Source organism: Triticum urartu, chromosome 2A (assembly GCF_056163025.1).
Source record: "Triticum urartu cultivar PI428250 chromosome 2A, HENAU_Tu73, whole genome shotgun sequence".
Classification (NCBI taxonomy): domain Eukaryota; kingdom Viridiplantae; phylum Streptophyta; class Magnoliopsida; order Poales; family Poaceae; genus Triticum; species Triticum urartu.
In genome coordinates this window covers 21551460-21569951 of record NC_141874.1, presented here as the reverse complement: position 1 = coordinate 21569951, position 18492 = coordinate 21551460, and the positions used below count along the sequence as shown (strand labels likewise).

The 18492-nt window shown below is 45.9% G+C and overlaps 1 protein-coding gene and 2 pseudogenes across 1 annotated transcript; all 3 read left to right on the top strand.

Moving 5' to 3' along the window:
* The first annotated feature begins 9330 nt into the window (after positions 1 to 9330).
* On the top strand, positions 9331 to 10552 carry LOC125540693 (glyoxylate/hydroxypyruvate reductase HPR3 pseudogene; annotated as a pseudogene).
* A 1014-nt stretch (positions 10553 to 11566) lies between these two features.
* On the top strand, positions 11567 to 13605 carry LOC125535182 (glyoxylate/hydroxypyruvate reductase HPR3-like). Its single transcript, XM_087542792.1, has 2 exons — positions 11567 to 12126; positions 12840 to 13605. The coding sequence occupies exons 1-2, from the start codon at positions 11698 to 11700 to the stop codon at positions 13359 to 13361; spliced, it is 951 nt and encodes a 316-aa protein (XP_087398918.1). The 5' UTR covers positions 11567 to 11697; the 3' UTR covers positions 13362 to 13605.
* Positions 12133 to 12833, top strand: LOC125535183 (glyoxylate/hydroxypyruvate reductase HPR3-like; annotated as a pseudogene).
* Positions 13606 to 18492: the final 4887 nt, after the last annotated feature.

Here is an 18492-nt window from a genome sequence, read left to right as displayed (position 1 = left end):
CCCACCATGACGACGGTCGGAGGAGGCCGGCTGGGGAAGCAGCGGGTACTGGTGTTACGAGGCCGCCGGCATGGGGAATCGTGGCGCGGGAGGCGCCGGCGAGGATGACTACTGTGGGCCGCCATGGGATGTCCCGGCAGCAAGGGCGGTGTGGGTAGCCCTAGTTTTCTTCATCTTCATCCAACACTCCTCCAAACGCAAATGCGCCACAACCTTGGGAAAAGACAGCTCCAGAATCAAGGTGAGTTTCGAAGCGGCGTTGCGAAACTCCTCATTGAGGCCGACGGTGAGGAAGCTGAGGAGGAGCTCATCGGAGATTGTTTCACCAAGATCACGGAGCTCATCTGCAAGTTTCTTAAGACGCATGCAAAAAGCATCAATGGATGAGTCAAGTTGGTGGCATCCAAAAAATTCATGCTGAAGGAAAACCTAGCGCTGGAGTTGGTTGTTGGTGAAGAGCCCGTTGAGTTTGGTCCAAACAGCATGGGTATCGTCCCCGTCGGTGACCACCATGTGGAAGAGATCCTTGGAGATGCTGAGGTAGAACCAACGAATGAGTGTGACGTCGATGGTCATCCACTCGTCATCGCCAAGCATCAGACTCGGGTCGACGGAGTCGTCAATGTGGTCATGGAGATGATACTCGCAGAACACCAGGGAGAAGTAGGTTTTCCAGGAGTAGTAGGTGGAGGTGGGGTGATCGAGGCACACAGGAACACGGGATGGATGTCAAGATCACGGATGAGGATGAGATCGGGACCGGCAAAAGGATTGGTGGTACCAGAGGCGGATGAGCCGGGTGAAGCCATGGCAATAGAGAGACGCGGCTGGGAGATGGGATCGGTGGAAGTGGAGGGAAGAGGGGACGATGTGCCGCGGCGGCTTGGGGAGGGAAGCGGCGGCAGAGGGGGTGTGCGGCGGCGGCGACGACCTAGAGGTGCGGCGGCGGCATGAGCGGAAGGTTACGCGGAGGATCGTGTTAGGGAAACTGATACCATATTGTTAGGCAATGCAACTATCAATTAGATTGGGTGCATACATGCACACACACACACACACACACACACACACACATATATATATATATCTACTCCTAATGGAGCAGTTGGTAGTCTCGTTTCCAGGGTTTTTTTCATCCCACCTCCCATGGTTTTTTTGGTACCTCCTCCCACCTTCGCTGGTTTTTTTCGTAGATTTTTTTTCGTCCTCTCACACAACGAAAGAAATATGAACAGATCAGAACTTTCCATACTGACGCAAGTTATTTAGTATTGTAGAATCAATCACGAACAATCTCTAAAGATCAAATCTAAATTAATTAACCTTACCTTAAATCACTCAATCACATTAATTAGAAAACAAATAATTGATTTTCAGAAAAATCGCTCAATCACATTAACCTTACCTCAACTCACGGATGGTAATCAATTTCCAAACAAAGAAAACAATACATCGAGGGAGCAGTAAATAAAATCCCTTTCTTATGACATGTATATGATCTTCCCTTCCCTCTCCGTTGTCGAGCGTTCTTGATTCTCGAGGCTGATGCTTGGGCTGCATCACTGGGTCGCGACGGTGCCGGAGGGCGAGGCCGGGTGCCGCGGCACCGCGTTGGCCGCGGCCTGTGAAGGGGGCGAAGAAGGGTGGCTTCCCTGGCCCTGGCCGTGGCTGTGGCCCTGGGGGTTGGTGCGGTGGAAGCGGCACTTGAAGGACCCGACGTGGGTGGCCGACGCGTAGACGCACTTGGAAGCGGGCCTGTGGCCCGCGCCGGACGACGCCGACCCGAGCCAGCTCCTCCGCGTATTCTTGGAGCTATGGCTGACCGATTTACATGAAATTAATTCCCTCAGTTGTGGCGGCAAATATAATACACATAATCCATATTGTTATGCACTAGCATGTGTGTGTGAAATAGATGGATTATGGTCCCGTACCCAATAAGATGGATATGTGTGTGTGTGCGTTAGAGAGAGAGAGGGAGAGGGGGAGAGAGAGTGAGGAAGAGGGAGGGAGAGAGTGTGTCTGTGAGGAATTGATGGTAAAAAAAGGTCGCCAATGTCACTTGATATGTATGAGAATATTAATATTGAACTCTTAAAGTTAATGTGGCCCTGTTGCAACGCACGGGCGTTCTTCTAGTATGTATAGGATGTAACCCACGACCTCGACAATACAAAGAAACAGGAGGCGAGGCTAGGTAGGAAAAGATCCTAACCATACATGCGATTTATAGCCTATACATATATTCAACAAAAATAACCATAGCAAAATTTATCCCACTTTTGATTTATCAAAGAAGTGAATATTATATGTACGTACATGTCTACCAAAAAGATTCAAAATACAATTGAGATTTATGAATGAAAAGAAAAATTGATTCCTTGTGTACTGTCTAACTCAAAGTTTTGGCTGGCCAACTCCAATGTCAGACATATGTCTTTCAAGGGTTCAAAGCGTCTAGATTTGATGCCATTTTCCACCCATACTATTCTGGTGATGACGTGGTGATGTCTTCCTACACATGTTTTTTTTTTGCGGGTAGGCTTCCTACACACGATGATCTAGTTACAAAAAAGAGACTGAGAACGATCATGAATGAGAACAATCAAATAAAAGTGTGTAATACCTTCATGAAAAACTCATCACTAATCTACTAAAATTACTAACGATGTTACAAATTTTAGAAATACATGGCAAACATAAATATTCAAGAAAAATATGCAACTGAACAAAATAAGAAGGCATTTATTATTTCTATTTTCCAGAGTTTACTGTTTTTGGTGCCACTTTTTTTTCAACAGTTTATCTTGGAATGTTCCTAATTTATAAATCCTCTTTACCTGAATGTTTTATTTTATTTGTAAATTTTCCTTTAATATTTTTAGTATATATTTAGTTTCCTATTTTTCCTTAATCAGTTTCCTAAAAAACTTTAAATTATTTGATTTTGCAAACAACATAATTTATACAACTATTCAAATTTTTTGTTGCTTTTACTTTCCTCGTGTGTGATACCGTTGTCTTCTCATCGTTGTAATTTTGGAAGAATACGTTTACCCGTTGCATCCACTCGGCTTTCCTCGTCATCTCTTCATCTCTTGTGTACCCATTCATTGTGGCGCCCCCGACAGGAACGCCACATTCTTTATCGCAACGGAAATGGCATCGGCTAACCGCCACTCCATATCTCACGGCTCGAGCTCGCCATCTTCCTGCTGATTCTCCATCTCCATCTCCTCCTCGTCCTTAAATTTCATCTCCTCCTCCCCCTCCATCTCCCTGGAGCTCGACAAAACATACGATCAATTCAGCACTCCGCGACCATGAGAGATATGCCAATACATATGATCCATTCAAGACAATGACATGCTTTCAATTTGGGCATATGACACTTTTTTATCACACGATGTTTTGTAAAAATGCGTGAACTCTTTTTAAATTTACACGGCCATTTTTCAAAAAAGCATGAACACCTTAAAAACACATCAATTTTCTTGTGAAATAGCTAAACACTTCTTAAAATTAGACGAACATTTTGCAAAAATTCGCAAGCAATATTTAATTACATGAATAATTTTCAAAAGACGTGAACACTTTGAAAAAACGTAGAACAAATTTATCATCCATAAACATAGTGTATTACATTTATAAAATATTATTTTGAGATTTTAGCAACGAACAAACAAAAATACCTGCTAATGAGCTGCCCCATGCCAGTCGACAAGATTTTTCCACTACCGACGCGGAGCTAGCGCTTGCTAAGAGCAATGCCTGCCCAAAATTCGATATATCGGCTTTAGGAGGGTTTCATACAATTTTTTTATTTTCTTCCTATTTCTCTGTTTTCTCTTACAAGTTTTTAGGTTATTATTTTTCATTTCTGTTTTTATTGGTCAGTTTTAAAATTCATGAAAATTTTAAATTGAATTTTTTAAACTACAGTTTTAAAATTGTACAAATATTTTTAAAGCCATGAACATTTTAAATCCTTGATTTTTTTTAATTCATGAACATTTTTCAGTTCTCCTTTTTTCTATAAATTCATGAATGTTTTTGATATTCTAGAATATTTTTCAAATTCAAGATATTTTTTGAATTAATGAACAATCCATCAATTCATGAACAATGGTTCAAATTATTGAACATATTATAATTCACATTTATTGTGAACATATTTGAAAATTAAGAAAGAAAAGGAAAAAAAAAGTTAGTTAAAAAGGATCTCAGCCGTTTGCGCTGGCTCGCACTTGTTGTTGTGCGCTGGGTCGGGCCGATTTAAGTGCTTGGATGGGTGACGTGAGATTTCATGGTCGCAATAGGCGATGCAGAGATCTCCTATTGGATGCATGTTGGCGTAATTGAGGACGCGATGCAGAGACCTCCTATTAGTAAGAAATGGTGCAACCATAACTGATGTGATTAGACATTAGAACAAGAGATGTGAATAGCTGATTTATATTAGTTAAACTCCATGTGTGTGTTACGAATTTAGCCTATAGCCGATCTTTCCTCTACATCGGAAAGGAAAATCTGTTTTTTCTTCCCTACATCGAAAAATATATGGAAGGACAAACGCATGTTACATCAACAATATAATAAAAGATATCAGAAATATAAACATATTTATTTGTAAGGTGAACCGATGAACCACATGAAGATTGCGAGCAATCAAATAAGATAAGTGATTAGAAACATATTTACTGAAACCTTTTCAATTCTGAAATTGCAAATCATGATTATGAACAACTATACAATTTAAAAAGTAGCAGATAGTGGGGAAGTATAAAAACTATATGTATATATTTTCACATGTAGATAATCGGGAAAAATATCAGATAGTGTTTGAATCGTGTAGTATGTTGTGTTAATATATGCATACGAAATCTATTTAACGTAGTCTCAACGTTTATTTACAAATTCATCTTTTCTGAATGCTAGCAGAATTTATTGGTGACCAATAGAATTTCCTATTACCGACTGTTACAAAAAAACATGAAAGAACCTGGTAAAGAAGCTAGAAGTCAACACCATGAATTGTTGAGGCCTTAGAAAACTTGGAACACGAGACCTTCAGGTCAATCTAGAGCCTACCATGGTCAATTTCGGCATTAACACATTAGCAACAGAAAAGATCTTGTTGATTAATATAGACATGAATAAATCTTGAGAAAGGAGATGGGGATGAGGAAAGACAGACCTAGGATGTGCAAGGAAGCAACAACACAACCGGCATGAGTGAAACGTAAGTGAGGTTGGACCAAGGACGAGGTAGACAACATAACATCAAGTTCTATTTAAGTAGAAAAGATGAAATAAATATTAATTCATGATTCAAAAACGGAAAAAGGAAAATACTTGATAATGGGCCACACCAAACCAACCCTTCTAAAAAGTTCTACTTGGGATGTGGCGTATTTCCTATGAAATCACTGTTGGGGAACGTAGTAGAAATTTAAAATTTTCTACGCATCACCAAGATCAATCTATGGAGTCATCTAGCAACGAGCGGAAGAGGAGTGCATCTACATACCCTTGTAGATCGCGAGCGGAAGCGTTCAAGAGAACAGGGATGATGGAGTCATACTCGTCGTGATCCAAATCACCGATGATCCTAGCGCCGAACGGACGGCACCTCCGCGTTCAACACACGTACGGAGCGAGGACGTCCCCCGCGCCTTGATCCAGCAAGGAGGAGGGAGAGGGCTCCAACAGCAGCACGACGGCGTGGTGGTGGTGGAGCAGCAGTACTTCGGCAGGGCTTCGCCAAGCTCTTGTGGAGGAGGAGAGGTGTTGGGGAGGGGAGGGGCTGCGCCTTAGATGTGGTGTGCAGCCCTCCCCTTGCCCCTCTATATATAGGGGAAGGAGGAAGGGGGCCGGCCCCCTCTAGATGAGATCTAGAGGGGGGGGCGTCCAAGGGGAGGGGGCTTGCCCCCCAAGCAAGGGGGGCGCCCCCCTTAGGGTTCCCCCCCAACCCTAGGCGCATGGGCCCATGGGGGGGATGCGCCCAGCCCATGTAGGGCTGGTTCCCTTTCCTCTACAGCCCATTAGGCCCTCCGAGAGAGGTGGCCCCTCCCGGTGGACCCCCGGAACCCCTCCGGTGGCCCCGGTACAATACCGATATGCCCCCGAACCTTTCCGGTGACCGTATGACAACTTCCTACATATAAATCTTCACCTCCGGATCATTTCGGAACTCCTCGTGACGTCCGGGATCTCATCCGGGACTCCGAACAACATTCCGTAATCACATACAAGTCTTCCTAATAACCCTAGCGTCATCGAACCTTAAGTGTGTAGACCCTACTGGTTCGGGAACCATGCAGACATGACCGAGACAACTCTCCGGCCAATAACCAATAGCGGGATCTGGATACCCATGTTGACTCCCACATGTTCCACGATGATCTCATCGGATGAACCACGATGTCGAGGATTCAAGCAATCCCGTATACAATTCCCTTTGTCAATCGGTACGTTATTTGCCCGAGATTTGATCGTCGATATCCCAATACCTCGTTCAATCTCGTTACCGGCAAGTCACTTTACTCGTTCCATAATGCATGATCCCGTGACCAACTACTTAGTCACACTGAGCTCATTATGATGATGCATTACCGAGTGGGCCTAGAGATACCTCTCCGTCATACGGAGTGACAAATCCCAGTCTCGATTCATGGCAACCCAACAGATACTTTCGGAGATACCTGTAGTGTACCTTTATAGCCACCCAGTTACGTTGTGACGTTTGGTACACCCAAAGCATTCCTACGGTATCCGGGAGTTGCACAATCTCATGGTCTAAGGAAATGATACTTGACACTTAGAAAAGCTCTAGCAGACGAACTACACGATCTTGTGCTATGCTTAGGATTGGGTCTTGTCCATCACATCATTCTCCTAATGATGTGATCCCGTTATCAATGACATCCAATGTCCATAGTCAGGAAATCGTAACCATCTATTGATCAACGAGCTAGTCAACTAGAGGCTCACTAGGGACATGTTGTGGTCTATGTATTCACACATGTATTACGATTTCCGGATAACACAATTATAGCATGAACAATAGACAATTATCATGAACAAGAAAATATAATAATAACCATTTTATTATTGTCTCTAGGGCATATTTCCAACAATCACTAATTAAGGAGTACCTTTTGCAAAAGTCACTCCCACCCTCCACAGGTTGCCACAAATATTGCACTGCATGTGCGCCCCTTGTCGCAACCCAGAAGTTTTTCCTTTTTTTGTAAATTCATTTGTTCAAAATGTTTTACCTCTCAAAACGTGTGTCCCAATCTGGAACCGTTTGCGCCATTGGATTCCCCGTGTCGAGATCTTCAAAACTCGATCATATGTTTATAGGTCTCGATAAACTTTTTTGTCACGAAAAAACCGGACAAAAAACCCGAACATAGAGCATGTTTTGTCCCTTTCCGAGAGGTCGTGCCTCTTGCGGAAGCAAATACTGCCTCCAAGATAAGTAAACATGTGCCTCTCGTGGAAGGGAAGAAAACACATTTTTTCCCTTTCTCGCGGAAGCAAATCCGTGGCTATGCGAGAAGTAAGTCCATTCCTTTCATGGTAGGAAAAAATGTATTTTCTCCTTTCTCGAGAGGCATGGCCGTGCCTCTGGCGGAAGGAAATCCGAGACTCAACGAGAAGTAAATCTATGCCTCTCGTAGAAAGAAAAAGAAAAAGAAAACATGTTTTTTTCCTTTTGCAATAAGCACGACCGTGCCTCTCATGTAAGAAAATATGTGCCTTCACAAGAAGTAAAACTCTGTCTCTCAAAGAAGGAAAACAAGGAAGAGAATGTGTTTTATTCCTTTTCTGAGAGGCACGGCTATGCCTCTCACGGAAGCAAATTCGTACCTCCATGAGAAATAAATATGTGCCTCTCGTGGAAGGAAAAAAACACATTTTCCCCTTTTGCGAGAGTCACGGCCGTGCAACTCACATAAGCAAATTGGTGCCTCCATGAGGAGTAAATATGCGCCTCTTGTGGAAGAAGAAAAAACCGTGTTTTTTTGCGTCAATTGTTTTTCACCTTTTTGTCTAAAACCTAAGAAAAACCAAGGGAAACTGGAAAAACCCCGAAAAAATCATCTAAAAGCTGAAAACATGTACATAAAAATTAAAAATAAATAAAATCTTAAAGGAACGCCCAGAATGCGACACGTGGCGACGGCTGAGAGTGTGCCAAGTGGCGGGCTCCCATTCCATCCTAAGTGATTGTTGCGGGGGCTGCCGAAGGAGTACTCCTTGATTAGTTGCTCCTATTTCTATTTGAAGCACACAATGTGAAATTGTCGAGGAAACACACATGCGAGGGGAGCAAGAGAGGTAAATGGAGCCGCTCTGCATGTAGCAAAACTACTACAAGACCGGGTTTTGTGAACCTTCTAGAAGGTTCCCCAAACCGGGTGATTTCTTCTCAGTTTTGCATTAGGAGTTTCAACTCCTCAAAAATGCCATCACTCTATTAGACGCATGCTAAAAAATGCCATCACACACCATTACTGTCAGCTCAAAACCCATTTATCAGTTATATGGCCAAAATACCCATGGACCCACATGCCAACTCTCCCTCTATCTCACTACGGTAAAGTGTGGGTCTCACTCGATCTCCAATAACGTTCTTATTTTCCTCTAAATCTCTTTGCTTGCTTACTCCTGATAGGTGGGTCCCACATTTATTATTGTGAGATTGAGAGAGCCGATAGATGGGTCTAGGGGTATTTTGACCATATAATATGGTCAACAGGTTTGACCTGATAGTAAGAGTGTGTAATGTTATTTTTGAGCAAATATCTAACAGAACGATGGCTTTTTTGAGCAAGTATCTAACTTACCGATGACATTTTTGAGCAGGTGTAACTTCTAATTGCAAAACCGAGTAGTGAGAGACAACTAGTGGCATAAATGGTAAAAACCAATGTTATTCATGTTGTTCACAATTTCGAAAAATGTTCATGTTTTCTCACAATTTAAAAGCAAATTGCATTTCAATTAATGCTTGAAATTTCTAGAAATGTTCACACATTTTTTTACTCCTTCGTCCAATACTGATTGTGTCTGATATGGATGTATTTAGACGTATTTCAGTGATAGATACATCATCTGAGTATATGAGTGATATTATACATTGTGATGTTTTCACAAATTTTATAAATTAAATGTTGATTTTGAATCGGGGAGCACATGCTCCCATATGCCATATACGAAATAATCAGTGACAAAGTCCTAGTTTTCTTGTAAAATAAATTTGGAAAATACGTTTAGCTGTTGGATCCAGTCCGCTTTCATCGTCATTTCCAGTGTTCACGGTGGCGCCCCCGACGGCAACCCCGCATTCTTTATCCCAACAGAAATGGCTTCGGTTCCCAACTGCAACTCCAGATCAACTGCCTGGCCGCCCTTCACGCCCTCTTCTCGCGCGACAACGTACGATGGCAGCGACGCGGCGGGTGCTGGTGCTCTGCCGCCTCTCGCCGGCCTCCCTCGCCGGTCTCGCCGCCCGCTTCAGCCTCCTCGACCGCCACGCCTCGTCGCTCTCGATGGAAGCCTTCCTCGCCGCCGCGGCTGCCGACGACGACCCACCGCGCCTGGCCCTCGTCCCGGGCGGGGGCGTCCGCGTCGACGCGGCTTTCCTGGACGCCGTCCCGTCGCTGCGCTGCGTCGTCACGGTCAGTGCAGGCCTCAACCACATCGACCTCCCCGAGTGCGCGCGCCGCGGCGTCGCCGTGGCCAACGCGGCCGGGGTCTACTCCTCCGACGTCGCCGACCACGCCGTCGCCCTGGTCATCGACGTCCTCCGGCGCGTATCGGCGGCCGACAGGTACGTGCGGCGGGGGCTCTGGCCGGAGCGCGGCGACTTCCTGCCCCTCGGGTCTACGCTCCGCGGGAAGCGCGTGGGCATCGTCGGCCTCGGCAGCATCGGATCGGCAGTCGCGAGGAGGCTGGAGGCGTTCGGCTGCGTCGTCTCCTACCACTCCCGCGGCCGGAAACACGACGTCTCGTACTGCTACCACCCCGCGGTGCGCGACCTTGCCGCGTGCTCCGACGTGCTCGTCGTCGCGTGCGCTCTAACCGCCGAGACCCGGCACGTCGTGGACAGGCGCGTGCTGGACGCGCTGGGGAGCGGCGGCGTGGTGGTGAACGTGGCGCGCGGCCCGAACGTGGACGAGGGGGAGCTGGTGAGGGCGCTCGCGGAGGGCAGGCTCGCCGGCGCCGGGCTGGACGTGTTCGAGGACGAGCCAGACGTGCCGGCTGAGCTGATGGCCATGGACAACGTCGTGCTGACGCCTCACTGGGCCGCGTTCACCCCGGAGTCCATAGCCGACCTCGACCACCTCGTCGCCGGCAACCTGGAGGCCTTCTTCGCCGGCGCCCCGCTGCTTACGCCCGTCGTCGTCTCCGACTGAGCACAAAGAATGTCGATCGTCACTGACCGCGAGCTCTTCATCACAAAGAATAAAACTGGCATTGATTAGTCCACCACCAACCCATGTCTGCTGCACAAATCTAAAAGCAAACCAACCGTGAATGTTTCACCAGAACCGATAAATAGAGGTTTCTTTTTTTTTAACATTAGTACAGACATCCATATACACATGCATACACTTACCCCTATGAACGCGCACACACCCCCTACTCCTATGAACATTTTCGAAAGACCAAACTGACATTGATAAATAGAGGTTTCTACTCCATCGCAAAAAAAATAGAGGTTTCTACTAGTACTGATACTCCGATAGCGATACCATTCCCTTCTCCACGGAGTGATGGAAAACACGACGCCGCCCCCCGGCGAGAGGCCGCTGGTGCTTCTGGGGCAGCCGCTCTTCCTGGAGGTCGCCGCGACGCTGGTCGGGCGCTTCCGGTTCGTCTTGGTCGTCGACGCTGATGCCTCGAGCTCTAGCGCGAACCAGACCTCCTAGTTGGGAGTGTTCAACACGTATGGGAGCCGCCGCTGCTCCGACGTCAGTAACTCATGGCGTCTGCGCATCTCCTCGGTGTGCGCCCGCACCGACCGGGGCATCGCCGGCACTGAAATACGGTGCGTGTCCAGATGCCAATAATGGGGCATGTAGACATCTGGATAGGCCAGCGGCTACCAGTATTTCCAGTGCCACTGCGTCTGGTGCACCGGGATGTACAGCGCGCTGCCTTTTTCATGATGGCCCGCCGCGCGAGGAGTCGGTGGTGACAGTGACGACGCGCGGGACGAGGTGACGATAGGTCAGAACTTTCGCTTGCCCTTGTTGAAGAACCCCATGGCTAGTTAGGTTTTGCCTGTCATGAATGAGGAGGGTAAGCTTGGTTAGATGTGGGCGGGGGAGGGAAGTGGATGACGTCGACACCCCGCACACGAGCGGTGGTTGGACGGCCGACGGATGGGACCGAGGTGAACACTGAGCGGACGTGCGCCGCGTCCGTTTCATGTACGTGTGGACGCAAACAAGATGAAAATTTAGGTCTAAAATACGTTTAGGCGGACACCGAGACATTTCGATTTCAGTTTGGGTCCCCGGGTTGGGCCGGCACTTGTCCGTATCGGTTGGAATTGTTCTTAGGAATAGCCACATATGGTCCAGCAACCGATGTCTGCTGGTGGCTTTGTCTCTGTCCCTCCAAAGCAGCAGGTAGTCTGATAGGCGATAGCGATACCATTCCTACCTCCACGGACCGATGGAAAACACGACGCCGCCCGCCGACGAGAGGCCGCTGGTGCTCCTGGGGCAGCCGCTCTTCCCGGAGTTCGCCGCGGCGCTGGCCGGGCGCTTCCGGTTCGTTCTGGTCGCGGACGCCGACGCCGCGACCGTGGCGGAGGGGAGGGCGCTGCTCATCGGGCTCAATCCGGTCACGGACGACCACCTGGCCGCGCTCCCGGCGCTCCGGCTCGTGGCGGGCATCTCCGTGGGCGTCAACCACGTCAACCTCGCCGCCTGCCGGCGCCGCGGGATCGCCGTCACAAACGCTGGCGCTGCTTTCGCGGTCGACACGGCCGACTACGGCGTCGGGCTCGTCGTCGCCGTGCTCCGCCGGTTGGCCGCCGCCGAGGCCCACGTCCGGGCCGGCAGGTGGGCGGCCGACGGCGACTATCCTCTCACCACCAAGGTAGATACAGTAGTTAGTTGTCTAGTTCTTGGCCACCACCGCTCTGGAGTCTGGACGACTCTGTTTTTTAGTAGCAGCAGTGCTCTGTTCTTCCCCTTCGCTTGGCTCACTAGTCACTACCTACCGAACCCACCGCCGATTGAGGAGATGCGGCCGCCGGCGCGAGCCCAAGCCGATGCATCCAAGCCGGTCGTGCTCCTGGCCGACCCCATCATCCCGGAGTTTGAGCTGGAGCTCTCAGCTCGGTACAGTCTCCTTCCTCTCGCTGATGTTGACGCGGACACGGCCGCCTCGGCTCGGGCGCTCCTTACAGTCGAGCTCCCTGCGGTGACCGCCGAGCTCATGGGCGCGCTCCCAAAGCTGGAGCTCGTACTCGCCTCGTCCGTCGGATTGCCGTCACCAACGCTGGGGGCGCGTTCTCTGACGACGCGGCCGACTACGCCGTCGGGCTTCTCATAGCCGCTCTCCGCCGCGTCGCCGCTGCAGACGCGTACTTCCGACGCGGCAGCTGGCCGGCCGGCGGGGAGTATCCCCTCGTCTCCAAGGTTAATTTAACCGCGGATCCCCATCAATCGCGGTAGTTAGAATTAGTTTTTCTTGGCCATCCCCGCAAAATTTATGCAATTGCAACTTTGCAACGCATCCAAATGATTCCAAAGAACGCGCACAAGAGGAGAATTTTGATCACCGGAGTCTGATGGAGTCGTTGGCAGGTGAGCGGCAAGCGGGTGGGGATCCTGGGGCTGGGCAACATCGGCTCCCGCATCGCGCGGCGGCTCGCCGCCTTCGGCTGCGCCGTCTCCTACAACTCGAGGTCGCCCAAGCCGTCGGCGCGGTACGAGTTCGTCCCCACCGTGCGCGAGCTCGCCGCCGGCAGCGACGTGCTGGTTCTGTCCTGCGCCCTGACGGAGGAGACGAAGCACGTGGTGAACCGGGAGGTGATGGAGGCGCTGGGGAAGGACGGCGTGCTGGTCAACGTCGGCCGCGGCGGCCTCGTGGACGAGCCGGAGCTGGTCAGGTGCCTGCAGGAGGGCGTCGTCGGCGGCGCCGGCCTGGACGTGTTCGAGAGCGAGCCGAACGTGCCGCCGGAGCTCTTCTCCATGGACAACGTCGTGCTGTCGGCGCACAGGGCCGTGGCCACGCCGGAGTCCATCCGCGGCACGATCGAGCTTGTCGCCGGCAACCTCGACGCCTTCTTCGCAGGAAAGCCACTGCTCAGCCCCGTGCAGCTCTGAAACAAGAACACCATCTGTCTCCGGTTCGATGTCCTCTGAATAAATTTGCAGAATTCGGTCATGTATATGTACTCCCTCCGTTCTCAATTACTTGTCTTGAATTTGACTCATTTTAGTGCTAGATACCTTTGTATCTAGATAAATCTAAGACAAGTAATTCAAAACGGAGGGAGTAGATGAGTGTAATCCAGTCTCTGAGTGAATAAAGTCTGTGAGCAATCGGTCAGCAATTCAGGTTCGTTAAGAGCAAGTGTTACTATTACATGACCATATATCATATCAATACGAGGAAAATATCATATGAAACCAACATTTGGTGGAAACGGGCAAAGACCACGCGAAACTGATGTCTTAAATTTTTGAAAAAAAATCTAAAAATATGAAATGTTAAGAGAGTGATGTTCTACTGAATTGGAAAATTTGAAATGCAAACACATTAGTAGATATGAGCTATGAAAAAACAAAATCAATATTGAATAGTGCTGAACAGTAATGTCACTATTCATAGCAGCATTCGTCTTTTCCATAGCTCGCATCCTGTAATGTGTTCTAACTTAAAATTTCACATGGCAATAGAACATCATCCTTTTAACATCGCACATTTTTTTTCAGATTTTTTTGAAACTTCTAAACATGGTTTTCACGAAGTTTTCTTGAATGTTGGTTTCTGCAGGACATTCTCCCATCAATACGAGGCCACAAGGGCCCGTTAAATTGACGCAATGTGCCTCAAATATTTTTTATTTGTGTGTCTTTAATTTATTGTTTCTGGGATTTCTTGTGTGTGGATTATTGAGAACCTTGCTAAAGTTTCTACTCTACATGATCCTAAATCCACTTTAATTATTGTGACAAATACATTCAAACAGTTTGTTTTTACTCATCCATGTTTAATTCCTGCAATTGACACAATTTGTAGACACAATGTGTTGAGGTGATTGTCTATTCAACATTTTCCTTGTGTGGAGTGGCGGAGCTTGACAAAGCTGGCTGGGGGTGGGGGGCACGGCCCCCAGAGTTGCACTAAGCTTCGCCACTGCTTGTGTGTAAGAGACTCTCATTGCGTTCTAAAGAAAAACATTTTCCTGTTGTAGCAGGCGATAGCCCCGGCCGCTCACCTGGGCCGGCCCATTTAGCATGTTGTTCTCTCCTCTTCTGTATATGCGGGATTACAGAGAGCTCTAATTTGCCCGGAATGTATCCGGTGCATCCACACTTATAATGTTGCCGGTGTACCGGATGCCGTAGGACATTTTTAAAAAACCCTGAAAACAAGTCTAGCACATTGACACAACATCAATGTATTCATATCAAAATTCAAAATATTTTTTTAGATACAAAAATGAAAATTTTAACATCAATGTGATAATGCGCCAAATCAAGAAACAAACTTATGTTATGTACTATTCAATGTTGAATTTGCCATTTTTATTTTTTGGGTTGGTTTCAATTTTTGATTGCAATTCTGTGACAACCTACAATGTGTTGTGTGAATGTGCTGATTTTTTTCAGAAAATTTTAAAATGTGTAACGTGAGTTCCGTGCAACGGTAGCATCACAAGCACCGGTGCACCAGATATTCTCCCATTATTTGCCGCACGCAGGCGGCAATAGTGGAGGCTTTGCTAAAGCCCGGAGGGAACATGCGCGGAGGTCGCGAAATAGTGACCTAATACGTACCACCTGATCTACCTTACATATGCTAGATCCGACCCACCAAGATCCTTTTGAGTTTGCGCATCAACTTGTTGTTGGATGGTTAGAGCGACTGTGGTATCCCCAGCCCACCAGGGTTCAAGTCCAGGTGCTCGCATTTATTTCAGGATTTTCGGTGATGCACATTCAGTGGAAGGAGACGTTCCCGTCGCTGAGGAGGTGCCTATGATGACTTCGTAAATTTTAAAATGATATGTCGGCCCAGTCTTTCGAATGTGCTCATAGGGTAGGGTGTGCGTGAGTGCATTCATAGGGGTGAGTATATGCGTGTATATATGAGGGCTTGCGTCTATACTTGTTAAAAAAAGATCCTTTTGAGTTTTAGGAAGTTCCTAGACCTTCCCAGAGTGTCTGCTTTTCTTTCAGGTTTTTCCTACCTTTTTAATTTTCGTTCTTTTCTTTAAGTACATTTTATTTTCTCTTTTGATTTTCACTTTTTGATTTTTTTTCTATTTTCTATTTCTCGTTTCCTATTATTTTTTTACTTTAATTTCTTTCTTTATTTCATGTACATCTTTCAAATTCATGAATTGTTGATAGAATTGTAAGTGTTTCTTGTCATCATCGACATGTTTTGAATTTGTGTTTTTGTTTTTTAAATCATGATTTTTTCAAAATTTTGAATAGTTTTTACATTTTCGTAATGTTTTTATAAATCATGTTTTGAAATCTTGAACATCGTTTCAGAACTCATAAACTTTTTTTTATCGATGAACATTTTTCAAATTTGGCAACAATATTTGTAATTCACTGACATTTTATTGTTTTGACAAACATTTTTTGAATCAACGATCATTTTTCAAAAAGATGAAGTTATTTCTAATTTCTGAAATACAGGAACATTTTATAAATGTTGTGAATTTTGTTTTCAAAATTTCATGAAAATTTCTTTAATTTGTATAATGAATATGTTTTGAATACTCGAATAGTTTTTAAAAATCATGAACATGTTTTGATTCCTGAACATTTTTTCTCTAATTCATAAACATTTTTTGATTGTGAGAATATTTTTGCAAAATCATGGACATTTTTTAACTCCCACAATGTTTTTTTTCAAAATCATGGACATTGTTTTATACGCAAACATTGTTTTAGAAAACTAATATTTGTTTTTAATCCATGATTTTTTTAAATTGTGAACATTTTTTTAATTCACTTATAGTATAGTTTATCGAGATTTTTTAATTCACATTTTATAAAGAAAAGCCTTAGTAATTGTAAAGAAGAAAAAACTAAAAAGAAAGGGAGCTAAAATATGAAATGTATGAAAAGGGCGTTCCATCGCTGGACGTGGGCCGGCCCAAAATGGCGCACGGGGAGCGGTGGGTGCGCGTTGGCTGGTTTGCCAACTACTTGGTGCCAAATAGGAGCTCCCGTTCAGGATCAGTGCGGCCAGTACATAATTTTTTTGTAATTTCGACGAAAAATTTAGATTATAATATGATTAAATAATTATAATATTCATATATTGTAAAATAATGTCCATGTATTAAGAAAAATGTCCACAATTTTAAAAAGCTTGTGTAGGTTTAAAAAATGATTCATGTAATTTAATTAGACAAACAGCTTCGTCGTTTACTCCAAGCCAGTATGCATGTGTCCTCCTCGGTCCAAACAAGGTCGTCGACTCCTCCAAGCCTCAACGCATCGCCGACCATGGTGGAACATGTTGGGAAGAATAATAGTTGAGAGAGAAGATGAAGAAATGGGCAATTTTAGAGGTTTAGAGGAAGCGGCTAAATGCTAAAAGTCAAACATGTCGGATGAGATCATAGATGATTTGGACTTGGATTACACACTTATTGCACTATTAGGATTTCCTTGGAGAAGACGGTTTACTGGGCTAAGGAGCCAACTACACGAGGAAGGAAGGGAACAATTAGGTTTATGAGGGTAGTGGGGACTGTCCGCTAGCTCTTGGGATTCCCCTCCGGTTGGCTTATGACTGATGATTAACTCGAGAGTTCGTAAGTAGAGGTCCACCTATGGTCTTGCCATGGCCTCCACTGATAGTAATGTAGGCACCTGTCAGCAGATGGAGCTTCCACCAACGGCCGTGGTTGGACCTTCCAGTGGTAGCCTGTCATGAAAGGGTAAGTTAAAGTAGTGAGGGAGAGTATGAGGAAGCATGGTGAAACATTTTGTGAGAATAAACACCGAGGTAGTAGGAATAGGCTATGATAAAGGTATAGTAGAAAATTTAAATAGAGTCGATTACTACATAATGCACTAGAGCATCCCAAGGTGCTTATCTTCTATTGCCTATATATGATATTCCTTATTCTTAGGTTGCCTGATACACTAGTACCATATCGGGCACTGAAGGCGGTTTTAGTGCATGTGCATGCAGCGGTTCCCATTTAGCCTCAAAGCCCGTCCCGCTACTCGAAATATTGGAAGTGGTATCAGAACCGCCTCCAAATTCATGCACTGGCATGTGGTTCCTAGCCTATAATTGCTTTCAATGCTATACATGCGTGAGGCGGGTTCACAAGTAGAACTGACAAAAATACTTACTCATTGGAAGCAGTTTCTTTGACTAACCGCCTCGACTGTGTATTTTAGGGCTGTCCATTTAGTTTCACAAATATTAGTGTCAATAATTTCACTTGTGATGCTCTATATGTGATCTATGTCCAAGTGTATCCACCATTCCCAAGAAATTATTTGACACACTTGGATTATTTGACACACTAAGTCGCCATCACTGTTATAAATAACCTCTTTCCTAGCTTGATCTTCTTGAGTGGGTCTGTATGTGACCGGCACTCGTTTGTTGGGCATAAAGTCATTATCATCGTCGTTGTTTCTAGCACTATTATTTGATCTACCGCGTTTTGAGATTCCACCACCCTTCGACGATGTACCGCCTTCATGCTGCATGACCCTTACACCATCGAACAACGTGGGATCGATCCCACAATAGCTTCATCCACTCAAAGTTATGGATCTTGCTTCAACAACTCTGCGTCCTCAGGGCACCACCACACATTACAAATAGTAATACTACCAAGTATAAAAACTATGGCAATACCTTCTAACTCAATGAAATCTGTATGATTAATTACCTGTATGTGGTAGGCATATTCCACCGGCAGGAACGCTATTACCGGTGATGAAGTGTCCATACGTAAAATGTGAAGACGTGCCTCCATTTCTTTGAGTTTAATCATTCCACATATCACGTAACCTCAGAAGTTCTACTTGCATTCTGTCCTGGTTCCTTTTAGGGTGCCTAAATTTGGGGAAAATCTTACCACAATCAATGAGGTGGCTATCTTTCCTCAAGAATGCATCTGATGGAACAACAGGACCCCTCCCTCTAATATTACACTACTTGATCTTGATGGCACTTCCCAAAATCTCATGACACATCAAAGGAGTAACCCTAAAAACAGAAGGATCACCAGACATA

Bases quoted from the DNA above. Each gene is read 5' to 3' on its own strand.
- LOC125535182 (XM_087542792.1), top strand. From the start codon at position 11,698: ATGGAAAACACGACGCCGCCCGCCGACGAGAGGCCGCTGGTGCTCCTG. The intron at 12,127-12,839 runs GTAGATACAGTA...AGTCGTTGGCAG, and splicing joins ACTATCCTCTCACCACCAAG to GTGAGCGGCAAGCGGGTGGG.